A 20,689-nucleotide genomic window follows, 5' to 3' on the forward strand; every position below is an offset into this window, starting at 1 on the left:
TTGACATTTCATTCTTCCACTACCCGTCAGCATGGCCGCCCCCTCCTCGCCGCGAAGCGGCCTAGGAGACAGCGGCTTCACTCCCACCTCGACTCCCGCACCTCCACTCGCAAGCGACGCCCAGCCGCTCCCCCTCGCGTGCGCGTGCCTCAACATCACGATCGCCGCTCTGGCCGCAGATGATCTCGTTACGCGCATCGCTGCTGCACCTTCTCAGTCATCTTCTGAAGATGATAAGCCTGCTGTCGCGCCCCCATCCAGTTCTCTCACTGGACGGGTACAGGTGTGGCTGCCTGAGAACACCGAGACTGTGGTGAGTAGCTCCAATCGCGGCCGTTCAGTTGTGGAGTGGAGTCAAGATTGTGTCAGGCCTAATGTCCACAGAAACACCCAATGTTGGCCACTTTTGAGGACGACGGCGATGGATCCTGGCGCAAGTGCTGGGTCTGCAGCGTTCAGGTGTATCGTGTGACCAGCAAGCATGCCGGCGATATCGCACCCACCGACGCATGGGTGGATATTGAGTTGGGCAACGGTGTTCTGGTAAGCAACAAGCCTCATTCTTCCTTGCTCACGCCACAGTACGGCTCTGTGCTCGACGCTGCCCAGCAACGGACACTACTTCCTTGGTCTGGTCTAGTACTAGACGCACCGGCCGACTCTACCTTTGGTCGTCCTCCTCAAACTTCCACCCCGGTTCCATACCCTTCCGTCGGCAACGACTCCAACGTCCCACTTCTCCCACCCATCCCAGACCCATTCTTCTTGCCTCCACCATTTATTCCCAGCCACCCTGCCTTGCGTGACATGTGCAAGGGGGCCGTCGACGCGCTCCAGGTGAAGCAGGACGAGATTGAGCGCGATATCCGCGAGTACATTTCCCAGCGCGCGTTCGACTTGCGCCGCATCGAAGACCAGGTTCGTGCCGAGGTGGAGACACTGTGGGACCGGTTTGCCGATGGTCCCGGTCGTGGCGATATCACCGAAGGCCGTCGTGCCAGCGTGACAATGCCTCGAGGAAGCATCTCTGTTGCTCTCTCTAGCACTCTCGCTAGCACCCACAACCCTCCTCCTCCTCCTCGCCAAATTCCAACCACCGATCTCGACTCGGTGTCTGGTGTCGTTCCCTCGCCACCAGCGATTACAGGCCAGTTCAACCATAACACTGCCATTGCGGCGGGTGTCGCGGCTACCTCGTCACTGCTGTCCGCCTCCCTGTCCGCCAATGCCTTCTACGCACCACCCCCTCGTACGGCACAGGCCAATATCAACGAGTTTGACAACCTCACCAAGACGGCGTCTCATGAGACCGGTGTCGAGCGTGAGGTTGCCATGAGCTATGCCTTCTCTGCAATGGCGGATGCGGCCATCACCTCGGGTCGCCGGCGCAAGTCGCTCGAGCACGCCGAAGTCAAGCTCGCAGAGGAAGCCGAGGTCAAGGCCGAGGACGAGCAGAAGGGCTACGACTCGTGGATCGGCATTGAGCGTGCCCAGGCGCGATCGCAGGCTGAACAGACGGCAATGGAGGTCAAGCACAGTGCTGCTGCCGCTGAACAGCATGGCGCTGTTGCCAACGGATCCAAGGAGAGGAAAAGTCGCGTGACCTTCCAGGAGCCCGAGAAAGGCGCCAAGGCTGCCGCTGAAGAGGATCCTCTTGACGCCAAGGACGAGCCCCAGGACATCGAAGACGATGACGGTGAGCTTTTTCCTTCACCTGTTGCTTAGCTGACATCCAGACTATGTCTTTGACATGGACACGGACGCCCCGCCCGTCTCCGTCGAGCAGCCCCCAGTTGTGGCTCCCGTCAAGCCAAAGCTGCGCTCCGCGTTCGAGGACAACCTCTCGCAGACATTTGCCGCCGAGATTCCATCCCACCGTGCCGGCTGGCGCAACGCGCAAGGCCTGTCTGCGGCTTTGCGGCGTGAACCACGCGAGGAAGAGGACGACGACGACACACCCGACTCCACATCTGGCATGGCCCGCTCGGTCCCTATCCACATTGCCAAGCCGCGCATCATCAGCTCCCGGCCTCTGGAGCGCAAGACCTCTCTGACCGACAAGGAGGGCCACCTGGTCCCAGGCTTGATCACTGCCATGCGCGAGCGCGGCGTGGCCCCATCCCAGCCCCGTGCCATTGTCGGCAGCGTGGCGCATACGGCTGTCCGGAGGGGAAGCCGCAGCGTCAGCGGCGACAGGGAGCGCGACCAGGTCAAGAGCTATGCTCAAGACGCCGGAGCCATGTTTGAGTCCCTTGCCGAGGGTACCGTCGACTCGGACTCGGACGAGGCCGACGACGCGACCCCCGTCCCGAACGGGGCCAAGTTTGTGCCTCCACATGTCCTCGCCCAGCGCGCGACCAAGAACGACAACGTGGGGTGGGCGAGTCTTGCATCGTAGACACGCGCGTAGGAGCACCGCCACCGTGTAGCCGAGCCGAGCCCAGCGCATCCCAGCCCACAGCCTGCGACCCAAACCCACAGTCCCATCCCTATCCCTATCCACAACCCCCACCCCCACCCCCATCCCCATTCCCCGCTTTGGTGACACAATTAGAAGGAGCGATACGAGAGGAGCAAGAAACGAAACCAGCAACACAGCAGTTGAAACCATCTCGGCGAATTAGTGAGACAGACGCGACGCGGCCACCATGTCATCTTGCGCGGACCACGAGCATCGGCATTTCGGACAGTGTGAGAGGCAAGCAAGGCAGTGTGAGGCGACGAGGGGCAGAAGGGGGAGAGTGAGAGTGAGAGAGAGAGAGTGATCAGATTCAGTTGTCACGACCACTGTAGAACAAGGCAATGCATTAGCGTATCGTAGAGTGTATATGGGGGATAGCACGCCGCTGTGTGCACTGGGGGCGGCGTTTCGCATGACCAAAATCAAGCGGCCCAACGAAGAGAAATACGATGAAGAGAAAATACGATGCATGCTGCTGTGCGATAGAGAACCCATATGCGAGGCGCGGGGCCAAATGATGCTATGAACGAGACTTCCATGCAGGTTGCGGGGGGGGGGGGGTTGAGGTTGAGTTGTTGTGTGCGATTTGGTGGGGGTGGGCGGTGCAATGCCGGGAATCGTGCTGGCCGGGTAGATTGGTGTTCTTGTCTCTAGATGCGGGGTGTTGCTGCGTGGTGCCCGGTGGTTTACTTGTGCTCGTTCTCGTTCTCGTCGACGTCGTTGTCCACGTCCTCGTCCTCCTTGTCTTCCTTGGCCTCGCCGGCCACATGCTCCTCCTCCTTGACACTCTCCTGCCCCTTCACCGCCCGCAGGGTCTGGAACAGCGACTTGAGGCTGGGGGCCGGGCGTTCGTGCTCGGCGTTGTCGACGCTCGTCGACGGGTCGTCGAGAAGGTCTTCCGCGTCGGCAGGGGCGGTCGCGGCAGGCAGTGGTGCAGGCTGGGGCAGACCCTCTGACGTGGGCTCTCCGCCCACAAGGCCATCCGCCGTGGCCTGCGCGACCAGCTTGCGGTTCGCAGCCGCCTCCTCGCCCTTCCTGCCGACCCAGACCCAGCGCGCAATCTGGCGCGGCGTCCGCCCTTGCTTCTCGGGCGGGATGAGAGGTCCGCGCGTGGCCCATCCCTTGGTCTCGTAAATGACACCGAGGGCATCGAGCCAGCGCTTGACGTCGCGCCACTCGTGGTTGAAGCGCACGTAGACGGGCGACTCGAGCGCCGCGCGCACCGCGTCGGCGCCATAGGCTGGTGGCCGGGCGGCGGTGGTCAGGCGCATCTTGTCCTGGGCGCGCTCTTTCTCGGCGCGCACACGGTCGTGGCCCAGCTCTTTGCGGCCGTGGATGAATGCGAAACGGGCGAGGCCCTCGTCGTCAATCTCCACGGCGCGGAGAGCGACGTGCCGCCACGTCTCCGACCCAGCGGTCATGGTGAAGCGCTTGCGGAGCTTGTCCAACCGATCGATATGGGGGCTCCAGTCGCCGGCATGGGACGTCGCGGTGGGTTCAGGTTGGGAAGTCAACATGCGCAGGAGGGCTACGACAGCGACGTGCAGCGTCTGTCGAGTGAACGTCACAGCAGGAGCAAGGTCGCAAAAGTTGTCAATGATGCTCTCGGGGGACGAGGAGGTGTACACCAGTTCGAGCTCGAGGAGGGCCAGCTCGTGCCACTTGTTGGCCCCCTGGATACTGCGAAGGATCTCGACAGCCGTGGGCAAGTCCAAAGGCTTGTTCTTGAGCTGCAAGCGGTGTTGATATTGGAGAAACGATTGAGGCGTGGGCCGATCGGGCAGGAGGGCGATAGGAGGGTAAAGACGAGCGTACCGCACGTTGACAAACTTGCTGCTGCCAAACTTGCGCTTCAGCTTGTGATTGGGAGTCATGTCGAGGCCTAGAGAGTGATGGCGAGTCAGGCGCCCACCGGAATGCGTTTGTTGGACTGAGAGCGCCGAGTTGAGGGTGGGCATGCGTTCTGTGGCGAGTAGGTTTTTGGCCATGTCCAGCGTTCGCAGGTCGTTTACCCGCTCAGCATAAGCTGTGAGAGCGCGGGCAGCTGTAGGCGAGTACAGATACGGTCTGCGCTGAAAGTACTCGAGCAGCTCGATCGGAGAGAGCGGAACGGAACCGGCGACAAGGGCATGGACGACAGACGCTGGCGGCACAGGCTGGGAGGTCGTCGATAAGGGAGCAATGCGAGTGTCCAGTGATGCCGGCTTGGACCCCTCGCCCGTCGCCGACACTGGCACGCTCGCAGGCGACGACACTGAAGGCTCGGCAACGGTTTCGGCCGATGAGCCGAGGGCCGGTGACGCCGAGGTCGAGGTCGACGTCGACGCCGCACGAGCAGCAGCTGTAGTAGCAGACGCGCTGGGTCCTGCACCTTCTGTACCCTCGTTGGTCCTCCTGTCGCTGCCTAGGGGCATCTTTTGCCTTTGCTTCAGTGACCCGGGCACATCGCCCGCCGAGCCTTGCTGGTGGACGTGATACTCTGTCGAAGGGGGAGCAGCACGCAATGCCTCGGGCTCGACAAGAGGCACGGCGGCAGAGTTGACTGCTCTACACGCGCCCGGCCGTCCAGGACCATACCCGCCCAAGAACGGGTGTAGACGGCGGCCAGCAGCACCCGACGCCGACTTTGACGTCGACGACGCTAAAGGTGTTCCAGCGGTGGCCGCCGTTGCGACTGCCGAGCGCGTAAGCGCCAGGCGGGGAAACATGGTGCGGACGCTGTGGTGGTCCGAGTCTTGTTTTCCACAGTAGTCGCTAGGTGGTGAGGGGGAGGGCGGAGCTTAGATGCGCATGGCGGGGGGAGATGGCGATATGGGTGGGTGTTGGACGGTGGTGACTGTAGCGACGGGTCCGTCCGTCTTGACTTTTGGCGTCAAGACGGAACACGGCGCGAGGAATTGCTTCCGCGTCCACCCAACCACTGGAAAGCGGACATTGGGGATCTCCGCAGAGACGTCGAGTCGTGTGAGTGCTGTGGCAACGATGTGGGTTACAGCATGCATGGGGGTGCATGCGGTTTGCAGCCTGTGCACACAGACATCACATGCATATCAAGGTCTCTTCAGTGCACTTGAACTACTTGGCTGGAACATGATTCGTGGCTTGCCGTCACTTGTTGAGTGGCGCCACTCAATGGTGGTGAGCCGGGGGAGGAGGCGGAGGAGCGCCCGGAGCAGGGCCCTCGGGACGACTGCCAAACGGACCAGTGCGCTCCAAGGCCGCACGACGGGCCGTCCAGGCCAAGTACGGAGGAGGAAGGAGGAAGAGCCATCCTACAAACATGCCCCAGTGCGTGGCCGAGTGGCGCGCAACTCCCGCCTTGGTGTGGGACGTGAGGTAGTGGCCCAGGTGCCAGAACGTGATCCACTCGGAGACGAAGGCGAGGGTGCCAAACAACAGGACGGCACAGTCGATAGCCACAATGTCGGCCAGGTTCTGCAACTTGTGTGAGAACTTGGGGCGAAAGACCGAGACAATACAGGCGACAGCGCAGAGGGCTGAGTGTAGTGTCAGCGTCGGTAGCAAACTAGGCGGTTGGGAGAAGCCCCATCCCCAGAGCGCGCCACACATGCACGCACCAGCGGTGAACGGGATAAAGAACATGAGGCCCGTCGCAGTCGTGTATCCGCCACTCAGTGTAGGATAAGCCAAGGCCGTGCGGAGCGTACCGCTGATATCGTACTTGAGGGACGACTCGGTGCAGTTGTCCTGCTTGACATCACACCAGCCCCATGCGCCAAAGTGGTAGCCATGGTCGGCAGTCACAACGTCGAGGTAGCGCTTGGAGGGGAAGTCGGGAGCAGTCACTGGAGGCAGCGGGGAGTGCATGTGAGCTGGGAGCGAGCCGGCTCATTGAACAGCTCACGACAGGCCTGGAAGTAGCACCAGAAAGCGATAAAGAGGCAAAAGGTGTGGAGGTGGCGGTGCCAGCCACTAAAGACGTCAGCGAAGCCATACGCCATGGTTGTATTGAGACTTGAAGGTTGAAGGATGTCGTGAATAGATGAGCAGAGTGACAAGTGTGAACAGATGATGGGAGGAAGGTGGTGGTGGTGGGAGACTGTGGGGTCAGTGATGGGAAGCGCTTTGGCCCGCAACCCCACGAGACAAGTCTCACGCCGCAGCAAAAAACCACCACCCAGTTGTGCACACACATCCGCGTGTGTCCAGATGTATGAGGCTTGAGTGATGGGAGGTTGGGTTGTTGTGCTCGGCATGTGTGCGTTTCCTTGGCGCCGCCTGCAATCAGTTATTTGGCGTAAGCACTCGTTTGGCCGTGTTTGCATCTTTGCTCGGGCCTCCTACATCAGCACTACAATACATGGCAGTCCAGCCGCCTACGATACAATTAGTCGTGTTTCTAACACCACACAGTGGCGACCTCTTGGTGACCTTCTCCTCTTCGCCAGCCTCGGGCCCGCGAACACTCTAAGTTGGGTTGAGGGCCTTCCACTCCTTGCTGATGACCCTCACAAAGTCGGCTGCGGTGTGGCCGTCATCACAGCCTTTCCAGACGCCACCGTCCACGACACATCGGCGTGTCTTGTCGTGCTTGAGAGTGGACGCAATCTCAATGGTACAGCTCTTTGTCACGCCGACTTTTTTCGTGTGGCGGACACTGTCGGCCAGGCGGAGGCGCGCCTCCTTGCCAAGATGCTCCAGGGGTGCGTCCTCGTCCTCGGTGTCCCACTCTTTCGGACGGGGCTCGTAACCCTCTCCTGTGAGAGCAGCGAGGCGCTGGGTGTACCTGCCCACCATGGCCGCCCGCTTGCCCTCTACACACTTGCCGACGCCCGACGCCCACCAGTCGATACCCGAAGTCTCGGCGCATCGACGAGTGAGGGCAATCGTGCCGATCGCGCCTGGAAAGTTGCCATAGTTCATGCACGAGAGGGCGGCATAGAACTGCTCCAGAGGGGTGTGTGCGGCCAGGCACAGCTGGTGGGCATCGCCCGCACACTCGACGTCTCCGTGCATGCAGTCCACACCGTAAGCTGCATGGCGATCGATGCTGCACGGTTGTCAGCGGGGGAAATGGCAGGGGTGGAAGTGCGTCATGGGCAATGCCGTGGTGCGGACAGACAGACGCTCAGACGCTCGATGTATTGGTATTGTCAACCACCCGCAGCAAGGTCGACCGAGGCGTCGTCTGTCCAGTGTCCCTGGCAAAACATGCCTAATGCGACCTGCAGATGCAACCATGCACGGGGCAGCACGCATAGATGGCGGAGCAAGTGCCCAAGGGTGTGTGGGAGCAACCGTCATGAACCGGAATGAACGGATGACAACATGTGCCGCCAAGCGGACATGGCCTGACGACAGTCCTGAAGCAACCTTGCTGCTTGACGATCAAGTCTTGGTACTCACTCTCCAAGGAACTCGAGCTTGAGATCCACCTGGTCCAGGATGCCTTCGTGCTTGAGAACGTCCTCAAAGACGCTCTCACACATGCGCTGGAGCGTTCAGCTTGTATTCACACCACAGTGTGTTGGTACCACTCGTCGGTACCACTCTGCTCGCAGCATGTCATGACGTTCCGCAGTCTGAGAGCCTGGCCCAAAGACCAGCGGCGGCGGTGGTGACCACGGCGAGAGAACCTTGTACTCACAGCATCAGGACACCTAGACATGACATAGAGCGAGACGTTGACGCGCTGCCCCGGATGTCCAAAGACGAAACCGGGTGACTCGACTGCAGCCAGAGGAGCCTGCTCGTAATTATAAGGTGTGGGGATGGCTGTCACGGATGTCGCGAGGGCGGCCGCGAGCGAGAGGGCGAGGCGTGCACGGCGCATGATGGGGTAGCGCCTTGCGAGGGATGTGATAAAGACAAAAAGAGGGAGATGGAAGAGTGGAAGCAAGATGTATGTATAATCCACAGTGGGTTGTGATGGAAGAGATGGAGATATTGCCTGTGCACTCTTGGTGTCTGTCACGCGTGCGGTGACGCTGACTGAGAAACGCGCCATGGTGGCGTCTGTCGGCTGGCAGGGTCGCATAGCGTGTTTTTGCGGCAACGGGCCTCTGGCCTCTGGCCCCCTCTGCCATCTTTGGATCTTTGGCCCTTGGAGCGAGGAATGTGTCATGTATCCCGAGAGCCGCACAGCGCACCAATGGTCCATTCTTGGGTTTCTCTGTCGGCTGGTGCGCACACGCTCTTGCTCGCTCCCCTGCCTCCTCTGCAGAGTGCGACGCTTGGCATCCGGAGAGCAAAAGGGGGAGTTCATGGCGTCATATGATCACCAGCTGCCATCGACTCGACCAACCACCATCCATCATCGTCGCTGTAATGATCCAGAACTCGAGCATATCCACCTGGCACTCTGGCCACATGACCCACCCAAAAAGGTTGGTGCGCGCTCCATGTTTTGCAATCAAACGGCCACCACACACGTTCCTCCGGTTTCCTGCCCAGTGCCGCCTCGTTTCGATCTCTCTCCCCCTCCCCAAAGCCCAGATGGCCAGATGGGGAACAGGCGTTGCTTGCGCTTGACCATGCTTGTTGCGTGTATTCTCTGATCTCTGGGCATGCGTAAAAAGAGACACTTGGAGCAGAACGGGTAGCGCGTATGTACTCTTTTTTTCGCTTTCTGTTGGCTGGATCCGAGGCATGACATCCAGCCCACCACGCAACGCAAAAACCCAGCGGCCAGATACAGAATGGCGCGTGATGGCGCACCCATTACCGCCAGTGGGTCCGACACACCATTAAGCTACCCCGCATCCACCGAAAGAGCCGAGCCCAACCCGTGTGCTGCTGCCCAGGCCCAGAGAGAGAGGGGTGGGCGGAAGCTTGGCTGGTGTGCATTGCAAGTGGGGGTTTTAGCAATTAGCTTGCGACGGCGGCGAGACAGAAGGAAGAGACGACGGAATTTGCCACCACCATCCAAACAAGTGCACGGGGGGGCGGGGCTCTGGGCATATGACGTACCCCGCGTCTGGAGTTGTCTCGTTCAGCCGGCGGGGGGGAGAGGGAGGCTGCTCAATGAGCATCTGCTGACCTCTCCCCCTTCCTCCCCTCGAGCAGTCCAGATCAGCCTCTCTCTCCAGCTTTGGCTGCTCTCGCTCCCCTTGCAATCTGCTTGGAGCGGTCCAGCGGCCAGCGGACCAAGGACCAAGGGCCAAAATGCAATCGTATATATAACACCACCATTGTTCGCACGCCACTCTCTGCCTCTCCGTTTGCTCCAACACCTCCCTCACCCCCACAACACCACCCACCCATCAGCCAGCAACACCGTCTCACACTCGCTCCTACTCCCTCCACCCACACCTAACCATGGACTTCCTTCCCACTCCCGCGAGGGACGTTCCCAAGATGACCTACCAGTGTCTGGCCGTCATCACCGTCGGTGGCGCCGCTCAGCCTCGCCGTGGCTCGCAGGGCTCCAACCACTCGGACGAAGGCGGCGGCCTCGCTCGCGTCATCTCTGGCGGTCGCCGCAAGTCGGCCTCTGGACCCGGCATTGTCGGCGGCAAGAACGTCGAGGGCGCCGCCGGCGAGGGCACGTGGTTCTGGCGCGCACGCATTGGTGTCACCGACGTGAGTATGAGAGCGCAGAGAGAATCAACGTTTGTGAACCCCCCAAAAGCACATTGAGCTGACAGTGGGTGTTCAGGACGCGCTCCTCATCCTCCCCTTGTCCGAGCCCGCCAACCCGCTCCTCAAGGCCCGCCCCCCGCCTCTCTCGCACATTCTCTCGCCCAACGGCACCAAGAAGGCTGCAGCGTCGGGAGAGGAAGGCCTGGGCGCCAAGTTTAAGAACGCCATGCGCCGCGCGTCGGCTGGCTTTATTCACAAGCCTGAGGCTCCCGTGGCTCCACACGACGGCGGCATCCCCGAGAACGCCGTCGAAGACACCCCGGCGTCGCCTCCCGCTGCTGCTGCTGCTGCTGCTGGCGGCGGTGCCGAGCCCGAGGTGAGCCACAACGAGGCGACCCAGGACGTCGACCACACGGCCCGCGAGACAGGCTGGCCGGCCGAGGTCGAGGGCCACCCGCTCCAGTGCATCACCGTCCCGCTCCACAACCTCGCCAAGGACTCGATCCACCTGGGCGGAAACGACAAGACCTCGTTCCACGTCTCGGCGTCCATCGGTTCGGCCATTGCCGGCAAGGCGGGCCACCTCCGCTTCGAGTTTGACAAGGACTGGGTCGGTGGCAAGGGGTGAGTAGTGTATGTGCATATGGGGCGCCTGCTGACAGGATTCCGTAGCGAGTCTGAGCTCCTCTACGACCGTCTCTCGACCGCCGTCGCCAAGGCCGCACCCCTCTTCAAGACCGTCCAGCTCGGCGGCATCAGCGGCGGTGCCGGAGGCGCGACCACCAACGCCAACCCCAAGAACCAAGGCCACGACGCCGACTACGACCCCAACTGGCAGGGCAAGGTGCGTGGTACGTGGTAAACCAGACCCGCTGCTAGGTCTGTCCTCAAGAGTCACCCCACGGATCACCAAGGCCCCCTCCTCCACCGTATCCCCCAAGAATGTCGTAAAGACCACCTCCCCCCGTCCAACTTTCCACCTTTGTTCCCACGCCCCCCTTCCAAGCCCCCAGAGACAAGACGAGAAACCCAGAATTCAGAAGACGGAAGACGCAAACGAGCTTGTAGTGATCGACAAGAGGGCGCGCCTCTTGGTCGATATAATGATGCACTGTGTCGAAGAAAGAGAGAGAGAGACGGCCAGAGGCCAGAGGCCAGAGGGCTATTCACACAGACGCATTCGGTCGCTACGACGTTTTGTTATATCCACTAAAAGCTAGACTAGTTTGCTGGTCCTTTCCATCGTCTTCCATTCACTCGTTCTTGCGGCTGGATTCACACACGATAACAAATGCACCACGGGATGCCGGAGGGGGCCTGCCACCGACGTCATCCCGCACAACATCTCCCGCGCGCCCACCCACCCACTCTCGATCTCTTCGATCTCCTCGATCTCCCGGCCAGATTCCATACCGCACACGCTGGAATGAACCCAAACCATCCACAATCTTTCGAAATAAAGTACCCGACCGACCGCGCCCGCGTTTTATCAGAGCACACGCATCCCCACCCAAGCACCCCGCCCGCGAACCCCCGCCCCCGCAATGGATGGAATGTGCATGCTTGTGTGCGGTAGAACATCGCTAGCATGCGATATGCGCGTGGGGATGGGGTGGATACGCGCGCAGCCCCCCGCCCCGTCGGCTATCAGGCCACTACCAAAATCACCACGACGAGCCGCAGTGTGCGCATTCGTGTGCGCAGTGACTCGTGGCCGGCGCGAGGAGCGCCATGCTCGTCCCCGCGGGATACGGGTACGCGCCATGGTCGCCGTACGCAACCGGGTCGTCCTCGACACCCTCGGCGGGGGCCATGCGGCCCAGCCACTGTGGCTCGGGGTAGTCCGGGCTGTCGTACGGGTTGTGGTACGGGCTCTGGTACGCGTCCTGCTCGTGCTCGTGGGCGCGGGCGTAAGGGTAGCTGTCGTGGGGGTGGTACGCGTACCCAAGAGGAGGAGCCGGAGCGTACATGTGGCGGCGCGGGTGCACGTCCGCCTCCGTGTCCGAGCGCGTGGCCGTAGTGATGTGCGTGATGGCGGTGATGGGGCTGGTGGGGGTGGTGGCGGCCGTGTGGCTGCGCTTGGCAGCGGGGTAGTCTGGGCCATGGTACGCGTCCTCGTCCTCGTCGTCGAACGAGTACGAGCGAGAACGCTTGTACGAGACCTTGCGCTCGCTGCCGCCGTAGCGCGTCGCGGTCTCGGGCTCGGGGGCACGCAGGTGCGTGTGGCCGTTGGGCCCACTGATGGCGGCAGTGGCGGTCGAGTGACGCGAGGCGGCGGCAGTGACACGGCGGCTACGGCTGCGGGTGTCCGGCTTCGGCTCCGTTCCCACAATGGCCGAGACGGCAGTGGCCGAGTCGACAGTGTTGGCGCTCAAAAGCGTGTTGACAGACGACAAGCCCGACGACGTCGCCGAGATGTTACGCGTCACACGGCCGCCGCTGGGTCCGTGCGCGTGACCAACGCCAAGGTTGGGGTTGGCAGTCTTCTCGACATGGGCACGCTTGTTGTGGCCGCCACGGCCATCCGAGAACGAGCACTTGCCCTTCTTGCAGCTGGCGCACGCCGTGCCGGCAAAGGTCTTGCGCGTGCAGCGGCCCTTCTTCTTGGTGGATGGCTCGGACGAAGAGGAGGAAGGCGACTCGACAACAGGCTCAGGGCGGCGGACGTAGCACTCCCACTTGCCGAAACACTTGTCGCAGGGATACTCCGCGAGCTCATACTTGTCCGGCTGGTTGCGGCAATGGATCTGTATGTCAGTAGCTATTCTCTTCATAGTGACGAGCGGGGGGAGATGGGATTAGAGGCAGGTATACAGCAGAAGGTAGGGGTAGGGTGGGGTTACGAAACGGGGTTGTTGGGCCTTGACCATTGTCTGATGGATGTTTGGCACCTTGGGGCCGCCACCATAGAGCGCGTAGGGTTCATACTCACGACGGCAATGGCCTTGGAGCGGAAGAGGGCCGGGTGGGCGTTTACTTCAGCGACCTCGTCCTCATTGAGGCCCGAGTAGTCGAGCTCAGGCTTGACGGGCTGCTGGCTCGTGCGAGAAGTGCGGCGGCACGGGGAGCGGGGCTTCTTGTTCTTGGGTGTGGCCTTGCGAGTGTTCTTGGTCTGGGCAGGATTGTGCTTGGCCTGCGAGGGCTGCTCAGTAGTCACAAGAGGAGGTGTGCCCTCAGTCCCGTCGAGCGAGGAAGGAGGGCTCCCTGTGTGTCAGCGCAGGTCACCAATAAGCGATTACCTACCCGTGAGGAGGAGGAGGGCAGCGGCGGCGTCGGACGCGGCCGTGGTATCCGAGCGGGGGTGACACATGGTTGGCACAGCGGCGGTGGTGTCGAGGTGTGTGGCGGAGGAGTATGGTGGGTGGGGTAATCTACAAACACGAGGTCTGCACAGTATGCACAAGCAGTGAGCGGATGGGAGTATGCGCACAACAAAGTCGGGAGAGAGGGAGAAGTAAACTCGCGGCACTCTTTCTACCCCCTCTTCCCCTCCCTCCGCCAGCTCTGATGGCCTCTGATGGCCTGCGGTTGTTTGCGGTTGTTTGGCCTCGTCGGGTCACACTGCCTTCGGGTCGCACTCAGTTTAATCAGTCACCCCAGCTGGGTCCCGTAAGCACTCATTCCTCATAGCTCACAGCCATACCGGAAGTGAGTATCAAAGTAAATCAGCCTCGCAAGGTATCATGTCAGCTCTTCTGAATGGGTGCATGGTCTCTACCCATGCTGATGTCTGTCTTTGTCGCCTTGGATCTCTTCCATCACTCCTTCTCTCTCCCTCTCCCTTTCCATCTTACCAGACTCTGGGATCACCCGAGTCCCGGCACACGCACGGCGGAGCCTAGACAAACTTGGTCCATCCTTTCGCAGCCGCATCCTTGTCCAGGGCGAGGAACCAGTTGGTGACCTCCATCCTCGTCTTGGCCGCGGGAATCACGCTCTTGACCTGTACAAACCCATCACCGGTTGCCACCAAGATGCGCTTGTTGCGCTTGTCCAAAAAGGCCGTCGCCGGCTCTGGGTCAGGGAACTTGGCCATCCAGCCGGGCAACGTGTCGGTCGAAGCAAGTCCCAGGTCGCCGAGCTGGAAGGTGATGCTCCCCCTTGTGGGCGTGTCTACCTGCGACCACAGGCGTGTGTGCTCGCCCCACGCGCGGTTACGCGCTTCAATGCTGGCAGCAGGAAGGGTCCAGTCCACGCGCGACATGTCTGATGTGATCTTGGGTGCGCGTGTAGCCGCGGCACTGTCCTGCGGGCGCGGGACCACCTCGTCTGCAATCATCCTGCGGAGGACTTGGACGAGGAGCTTGCCACCCAGCTCGGAGAGCTCGGGTAAGAGCGTACCGTACGTCGCATGGTCCGGGATGGGCTGACTTGTCAGTTTACAACAGCACGAAGGCGAAGCTCAAACTCACAACGTCCTCGACGGCACCAAGGATATGGCCCGAGTCAACGCCGACCTCGCGCTTGCCGACGGTCTGGACCGACACACCCGTCGTCGGGTCACGGTTCGCGATAGCCCACTGCACCGGTGCGGCGCCGCGGTACCGTGGCAAGACGGAAGGGTGGACGTTGAGCGTGTGAGTGAAGGGGTCCAGAAGTCGTGAGGGAATGATGTGGCCAAATGAGGCAGTGACGAGCAGGTGGGCGCCGTGCGGTGTCAAGAAGGGGCGAGGCCAAGTGTAGTCTTCTCCCTTCAGGCCGGTGGTAGGAACCGTGTGGGTGGTGAGTGCCGCGTCATGGGCAAAGGCTTTGAGTGGGGCTGCTGGGTAAGTCTCGCTTCAAGGGATCCGTCAGGCCTACTCACGGACGTAGAGCTGCTTGCCACCGCGTCCGACCTGCCGCTCGGGAGGGGTGAGGACACTGATGGTCTGCCAAGTATCTGTTTGTCAGCAAGGGAATGGAGATTGGTCAGGTTGCACGAACGAAGCCGGAACCTGCACTACTCACCCTCGGCAAGCAGCAGCTCTTTGAGGATAGCGACGCTGAACTCATCAGAACCGCAGAAGAGGATCTTGAAGGGCTCTTTTGGCAGTGTGGAGTATTGTCGCAGGCTTGAGCATGCGAGGGGTGTGCGGTGGGCCAAGAGTCCCACAGCAGCGCGGGAGCGGGACGAGCATGCCGTGCGCAGACCGAGCATTGTCGATGTTGTTGATGTGAGAAAGTGGTCGCAGTGGGTTGTGGCGGAATGGAACGAGTGCGAACATCAAGGATGCCAGAGGAGACGACATTGCGTCACTACACAGGATTTCCCGGCGACGCCCGTCGCAACACGGTGTCAATAACGTCTCGGCGTCTGTCCCGTACTATACGTTGCAGAAGCGAGCAGAGAGAGCTTGTCCATGTCCTTGTTCGTACTGTACCGGGAAGTGATGGCAGATGAACACGTTGCGTGCATGCTTCATGCTTCGGTTGATGGGGCTGAGGGATCCCGGGACAATTGTTTTGGCTTTTCATTAGAACCGCACTTAAAGGACAACAATCACATTAGTAAAGTTTGTTCTAATGGCAGAAAAAAGCTTCCGCTTGCCGGTCGCTGTTCTTGATCACGATCGCTCAACTGACCTGTCCTCTGTTGTTGACAGTGTTCCCTCGTCCCATAATCCACTCCCCCTACCCTTTCCCTCCTCGCCAGAATGACTGACGACGACCTTGAGCAAATTATCCTCCCCCTCGAGTCGGGAAGTGAATGGCGTTTCGAGCTGGAAGGAGACGAGAACATTGCACTGAGGGTGAGTGAGACGCGAGGAACACGGCGAGGAAAGCGACGTTGGCACGGCAAGCAGCGAGTACAGCGTGGACAGGCGCAGACCATCATCTGTACAATGGAAAGGCCGACAATGGGGCTTGCGACCGTATGTCCCCTCACTACGCGCGCTCGATTGTTGACCAGGTCGCTTCACCCCGCTTCCCAACGTTGTGTCCATAGAATCGGTGCAAATGTACACTGGCAGGTGATGGCCCCCGCGTACGCGACGCTGTACTTTTGTTGCTGCTTGCCCCAGCCTGTCTTGTTCTCCAGCTCGCAGATCCTTTCTCGCCGTCTGACCCACTCACGACGTCCAACTAACCACCTCCAGGTCCACTCCACCGACCCGGTCTACCTCAACGGCGAGGAACTCCCTCCGACAACATGGTACCCGATCCACCGGTATACAAAGGGTGCCATCTACTCGCCTACCGAGGGCAAGCTTGAACGTGAGTTAGGGCGAGATGCATCACAAACTGACGCCAGTGTCCTCGCTCCCCGCGTCGCAGTACACTTCCACCAGCACCACTCAGCTCCACCTCCACTCACTTCACCTTGCGCTTGAGCGTCTTCGCATCCTCGCCCGCCGCGCAGGCAATGTCACTGTTGAGCCTGGACCTTTCAGTGGCCCTTCTCCTGCGGTCACAAACCCCGCCGCACGCGGACCCCGCGTCATGGTCCTTGGCCCACCAAGCAGCGGCAAGACGACCGTGGTCAAGAACCTCGTCAACATGGCTCTGGGTAGTGGAGTGGGGTGGAATGTCGGTGTGGCGGGTCTGGACCCATCAAGTGTAGGTACAAACGCTCTGGTCGGTGCTAACCTTCAGCCTTCCAACCTCATCCCCGGAACTCTCTCGCTCTCTTCCCCAGCACACCCTATCCCGACCCACCATGTTGCGCACCCTCTTGGCTCTCCACCCGCCTCCCTGCCGAGCAACACCCTCTCGGCGGATGTCCCCACCCTTGGATGGTGGTACGGCCAGCTCGAGCCCACCACCCGCGGTGTGCCAATCTGGAGCAAGATTGTGACTGCGATGGGAGACGTATGGTCTGAGCGATGGCGCAAGGACCCGCTCCTCGCCGCGTCGGGCCTGTTTGTCGACGCTCCCTCTGGCTTCGCCAACCCCCTCCTGGGACAGACCAAGGACGACCGCTCACGATACCCTCTCCTCACCCAGGCCATTGACGCTTTTGACAGTAGGTTGCCGAGTTGAGATACAACTGCTGACCAACCCCTCCAGTCGACCTCGTTATCGTTATTGGCCTTGAAAAGCTCACGATCGAACTCCAGCGCATCCTCGCCTCGCGCGGCACCAAGGTCATCCAGCTCCCCAAGTCGGGCGGCGTAGTCGACCTCGACGACACGTACCGCGAGATTGCGCACGCCCAGCAGGTCCGTTCGTACTTTTACGGCGAGCCCGCGCTGCCCGCCAACCTCTCGCGTCTTGTGGGGCGTACAGTGCCCCTCGGCCTGCAGCTGTCGCCGTACAGCTTCCAGATTGGCTGGGACACGCTCCACGTCCTCCGCGTGGGTGAGGGCAGCGCCGCGCCGTCCAGTGCCCTCCCGCTCGGCAGCTCGCACATTCTGTCGCCGACCCGCCTCAGCCGCGTGGATCCCGGCGGACCCGCGCACGTCGTCCGCCTGCTCAACATGGTCCTTGCCATTGTGGCCATTACGCCCGAGGACCGCATTGCTCCCGTGGCTACCGACGAGGTCAAGGAAGAGGTCAAGGAGGAAGCCGAGGGCGGTGGCGGCGGTGGAGACGAGGACGAGCCTGATGCCGTGGCTGGTAAAGTGGAGCTGGACGAGGACGAGGTGCCGTTCCGCGAGGAGATTGGATGGCGCGAGGTCCTGGGCTTTGTGGTGATCACGGGCATTGACGCTCTGAAGCGTAAATACACCGTCCTGTCGCCTAGCCCCGGAAAGCTGCCCTCCACTGTCGCCATTGCGGGTGCCATTGAGTGGGTGGACTCGGCGTAGACGAGCGACGGGTGTGAGTGGAGCGGCAGCGTATGTGTTGAAGCTAGTATCAACGGTCCAGAGACCAGCCATGCATTTTGTGTCCAACAGCCAGCTGCCCGTGGCCGTCGAGTATGTCCCGTTGTCCTGTGCACGCCATGCATTGTTTTGGCAGCTACAGATGCTAAGCCCCCGTCCATATCTCTACTACGATAACTACTACCTTACCGCCAAACACACTCTTAAACATCCGTCTTGCCCTCCACGGCAGGCTCAGCGGCCGCAGCGACCTGGGCAGCGCGCGCCGCCTTGTCCTCGGCCGACGCAAAGACAAAGGCCAGGGGCAGACGCTTGTGGAAGGCCGCACGGAGCGAGTCGCGCTCGGCACCGTCCACGATGGTGAGGGCGGTGCGCATGTCCGAGATGGAGGGCGTCACCTCGGTGAGGCGGGCGAGGACGCCAGCGACGTCGGCAGACGACGCACCCGCAGCCTTGAGGGTGCGTGCCGAGGCGAGGACGTGCGCCGCGGTCGGCGCGGGCCACGTGGCCACGAGGTCGGCGGCGCTCTTGTCCGAGATGAGGGTGGGGAGGACCTCGTCAATGGCCGCCTTGACGGGGCCGGCAGGGATGGTGGTAGCCCGTTGACGCAAGTCGACAAGGGCAGGGAGGAGACCGGGGGCGTTCTTGTCAATCGCCGAAGCCTCACGGAGGTCACGCAGGGCACGCGCAAACTGTCCTTTCCTAACGTGCAGCTCGTAACCCGCCAGCCACGTCTCTGTCCTCTCGGGGTGGTGCGCCTCGAGGGGAGCCCAGAGCTTGAGCGCGTCGTCGATCGGGGTCTCGGTAGCAATGAGCTTTTCGCCACGGGGGTCGGCGTCGGGAGCAGGCGCCTCGTCCTTCTTGTCGCCAGTAGCCGCAGCGGCCTTTTTGGCCTTTTGCTCGGCCTTGGCCGCCTTCTTGGCCGCCTTTTTCCTCTCGGCCTCCTCCTCGGGAGTGAGCTTTTCGACCGTGAGCGACGGGTCGTCGGCGATGCGGACGTAAATGTCAATGGCGGACAGGGCAGTGCTGAAAAAGGCAGGGTGAGTCCTCAGCTGGTCCTCGTACTTGATCAGAGCAATGTAAGCGCCCAGGGTCATCCGGCGCAGGCAGTACGAGTGGAAGTCGTACTGGTCGTCCTCGTACTCTTGGAACACGGTCACAAGCGACTGGTAGCGCTTCAGCGCCATGGCAAGAGCACCAGCACGGTTGTACGCGTCGCCTTCCTCGGTGAGGAACCACAGGCTCTGCATGTCGGTCAGGTCCGCAACGGCGGTCATGTCCTTTTTGGTGAACATGGCCAGCAGCTCCTCGGCCTTTTCCACGTTGCCAGCACGCAGCCAGTACTTGGCGGCCTTGCCGTTCAGGAAACGGTCCTGGCCGTCAAGCAGACGGGCGTCCTCCATAGCCTCGGCAGCCGCCTGGGCGTCACCGGCGCGCTTGAGAACCATGGCCTTGGCCATGTAAATCTCAGGCAGGGTAGGGGTGTGGGCCAGCGCAATGTCGAGGAGCTCGAGGGCACGGGCGTGGTCGGGAGTGGGCTGGAGACGGTGGCTCAGATGGAGAGCAAGGAAGTAGTAGGCCCAAAGGAGAGTGGTAGGAGGGGGGATGGTGTCGTCACCGTGGAGGCTAGCCTCCGCCTCGAGCTTGGAGACAATCTCCTCCACGACCTCACCGACCGTGACCATCTTGGCAGCATCGGCGTAGACGCCCTTGACGTCCACAAAGAGCGAAGGGACGCCGCGCTCGAGGCCGCGGACGATGTAGTCGCGAACAAGCGAGCGGAACTCGTCGCCAGTAGCCACATCCAGCGCGAGGCGGCGGGGAGCCGACGAACGGGGGTAGGTCTCGCCAAACTCGACAAGCGTCTTGAGGACGGCTGCTGTGGTCTCGGCATCGAGAGCCTTGGAGATGTCCTGGCCACGGTTGCGGAGCAAGGCCCTGTAGTACTCGAGGTTGTCGGCGTTCTGCTCCAGGAGAGCGCGGTATGCCGCCTCAGCCTCGTCCTTACGCCCAAGCTCGAGGAGAATCTGAGCCTTGATCTGGCTCGCCTCGCCGGTAGCCGAAATGACATCCTCGCGGAGACCCTTCTCAAGGCGGTCCATCGCGTCGTCATACTTGCCAGCCTTGATGCAGAGACGGATAACGTGCATGAGGGTCTGGGCCTTTTCGGGAGCGGTAGCGCCGTCCTTGTTCAGCGTGGCCTGGAGACCGTCGTAGACACGGATCGCCTCATCATAGTCGCCGGTGAGCTCGTGGCTGATCATGAGGCCGAGCCATGAGCTGCGGATCTGGGGGCGGAGAAGGAGGTAGTGGTGGCGCGACTCGAGAGCGGCCTGGTACTGGCGAGTGTGGGTCGAGAGGGCAATGGCGTCGCGGAGCACGGGGATGTTGTCCGGGTCCTGCTTACGCGCCATGGCGAATGCCTTAGAAGCCTCGGCCCAGTCGCGGCGCTGCTTGGCGAGGATACCCATCACGTGCCACGTAATGTGCGAGGTAATGTCCTTCTTGACGGCAGTGCGGGCCATGGCCTCGGCCTCCTCAGCCTTGGGCACCGAAGCAGCGGTCGCGGGGAAGGGGAGCGACGAGTGGAGGGTGAGGGCCTTGAGCGCAATGGTTTCTGGTAACGGTGAGCAAAAGCGTCATGGCACACGTTGGGCCACCCACCACCATGGTTGGGGAACTTTTTCAAGATGGTGTCGGCAGCCTTGAGGCCCTTCTTGTACTGCTTGAGCTCATAGTAAGTCTCGAGGACCGTCAGCAATGTTATCGAAGACGAGGGGGAGACTTGGAAGGGGCCATTGGAGAAACGCACCAAGAGCTCCTTGAAGAGCTTTGCCTCCTTGTCTGGCAGCTGGCGGTGCTTGGGTATCCCGTGTGCGTGGGACATGGCTGCGGAGAGGGAGGAGGGGAGGGGGTATGCCAGAGATAGAACAGTGGGTTG

General features: G+C 61.4%; 9 protein-coding genes across 9 annotated transcripts; 3 read left to right on the forward strand and 6 right to left on the reverse strand.

Moving 5' to 3' along the window:
* Positions 1–31: 31 nt before the first annotated feature.
* Positions 32–2,398, forward strand: EHS24_002326 (uncharacterized protein; the record flags this gene model as incomplete). The annotated part of the gene is made up of 4 exons (XM_028618067.1): positions 32–313; positions 385–543; positions 583–1,696; positions 1,737–2,398. The coding sequence occupies 4 exons, from the start codon at positions 32–34 to the stop codon at positions 2,396–2,398; spliced, it is 2,217 nt and encodes a 738-aa protein (XP_028473745.1).
* A 749-nt stretch (positions 2,399–3,147) lies between these two features.
* EHS24_002327 (uncharacterized protein) lies at positions 3,148–5,169 on the reverse strand (the record flags this gene model as incomplete). Its single annotated transcript, XM_028618068.1, has 1 exon — positions 3,148–5,169. One exon carries the CDS (start codon positions 5,167–5,169, stop codon positions 3,148–3,150), a length of 2,022 nt encoding a protein of 673 aa, XP_028473746.1.
* A 421-nt stretch (positions 5,170–5,590) lies between these two features.
* EHS24_002328 (uncharacterized protein) lies at positions 5,591–6,423 on the reverse strand (the record flags this gene model as incomplete). Its single annotated transcript, XM_028618069.1, has 3 exons — positions 5,591–5,958; positions 6,040–6,267; positions 6,327–6,423. The coding sequence occupies 3 exons, from the start codon at positions 6,421–6,423 to the stop codon at positions 5,591–5,593; spliced, it is 693 nt and encodes a 230-aa protein (XP_028473747.1).
* A 466-nt stretch (positions 6,424–6,889) lies between these two features.
* Positions 6,890–8,255, reverse strand: EHS24_002329 (uncharacterized protein; the record flags this gene model as incomplete). The annotated part of the gene is made up of 3 exons (XM_028618070.1): positions 6,890–7,472; positions 7,829–7,914; positions 8,070–8,255. The coding sequence occupies 3 exons, from the start codon at positions 8,253–8,255 to the stop codon at positions 6,890–6,892; spliced, it is 855 nt and encodes a 284-aa protein (XP_028473748.1).
* Positions 8,256–9,739: 1,484 nt separating this feature from the next.
* Positions 9,740–11,216, forward strand: EHS24_002330 (uncharacterized protein; the record flags this gene model as incomplete). Its single annotated transcript, XM_028618071.1, has 4 exons — positions 9,740–10,003; positions 10,080–10,627; positions 10,676–10,847; positions 10,896–11,216. 4 exons carry the CDS (start codon positions 9,740–9,742, stop codon positions 11,214–11,216), a joined length of 1,305 nt encoding a protein of 434 aa, XP_028473749.1.
* Positions 11,217–11,667: 451 nt separating this feature from the next.
* On the reverse strand, positions 11,668–13,313 carry EHS24_002331 (uncharacterized protein; the record flags this gene model as incomplete). Its single annotated transcript, XM_028618072.1, has 3 exons — positions 11,668–12,750; positions 12,936–13,207; positions 13,247–13,313. The coding sequence occupies 3 exons, from the start codon at positions 13,311–13,313 to the stop codon at positions 11,668–11,670; spliced, it is 1,422 nt and encodes a 473-aa protein (XP_028473750.1).
* A 528-nt stretch (positions 13,314–13,841) lies between these two features.
* Positions 13,842–15,140, reverse strand: FMT1 (Methionyl-tRNA formyltransferase; the record flags this gene model as incomplete). The annotated part of the gene is made up of 4 exons (XM_028618073.1): positions 13,842–14,369; positions 14,416–14,762; positions 14,808–14,882; positions 14,951–15,140. The coding sequence occupies 4 exons, from the start codon at positions 15,138–15,140 to the stop codon at positions 13,842–13,844; spliced, it is 1,140 nt and encodes a 379-aa protein (XP_028473751.1).
* A 496-nt stretch (positions 15,141–15,636) lies between these two features.
* CLP1 (Cleavage polyadenylation factor subunit clp1) lies at positions 15,637–17,730 on the forward strand (the record flags this gene model as incomplete). The annotated part of the gene is made up of 5 exons (XM_028618074.1): positions 15,637–15,732; positions 16,081–16,198; positions 16,236–16,540; positions 16,577–16,946; positions 16,991–17,730. The coding sequence occupies 5 exons, from the start codon at positions 15,637–15,639 to the stop codon at positions 17,728–17,730; spliced, it is 1,629 nt and encodes a 542-aa protein (XP_028473752.1).
* A 221-nt stretch (positions 17,731–17,951) lies between these two features.
* Positions 17,952–20,635, reverse strand: EHS24_002334 (uncharacterized protein; the record flags this gene model as incomplete). Its single annotated transcript, XM_028618075.1, has 2 exons — positions 17,952–20,365; positions 20,413–20,635. 2 exons carry the CDS (start codon positions 20,633–20,635, stop codon positions 17,952–17,954), a joined length of 2,637 nt encoding a protein of 878 aa, XP_028473753.1.
* Positions 20,636–20,689: the final 54 nt, after the last annotated feature.

Source organism: Apiotrichum porosum, assembly GCF_003942205.1.
Source record: "Apiotrichum porosum strain DSM 27194 chromosome Unknown scaffold_12, whole genome shotgun sequence".
Lineage (NCBI taxonomy): Eukaryota > Fungi > Basidiomycota > Tremellomycetes > Trichosporonales > Trichosporonaceae > Apiotrichum > Apiotrichum porosum.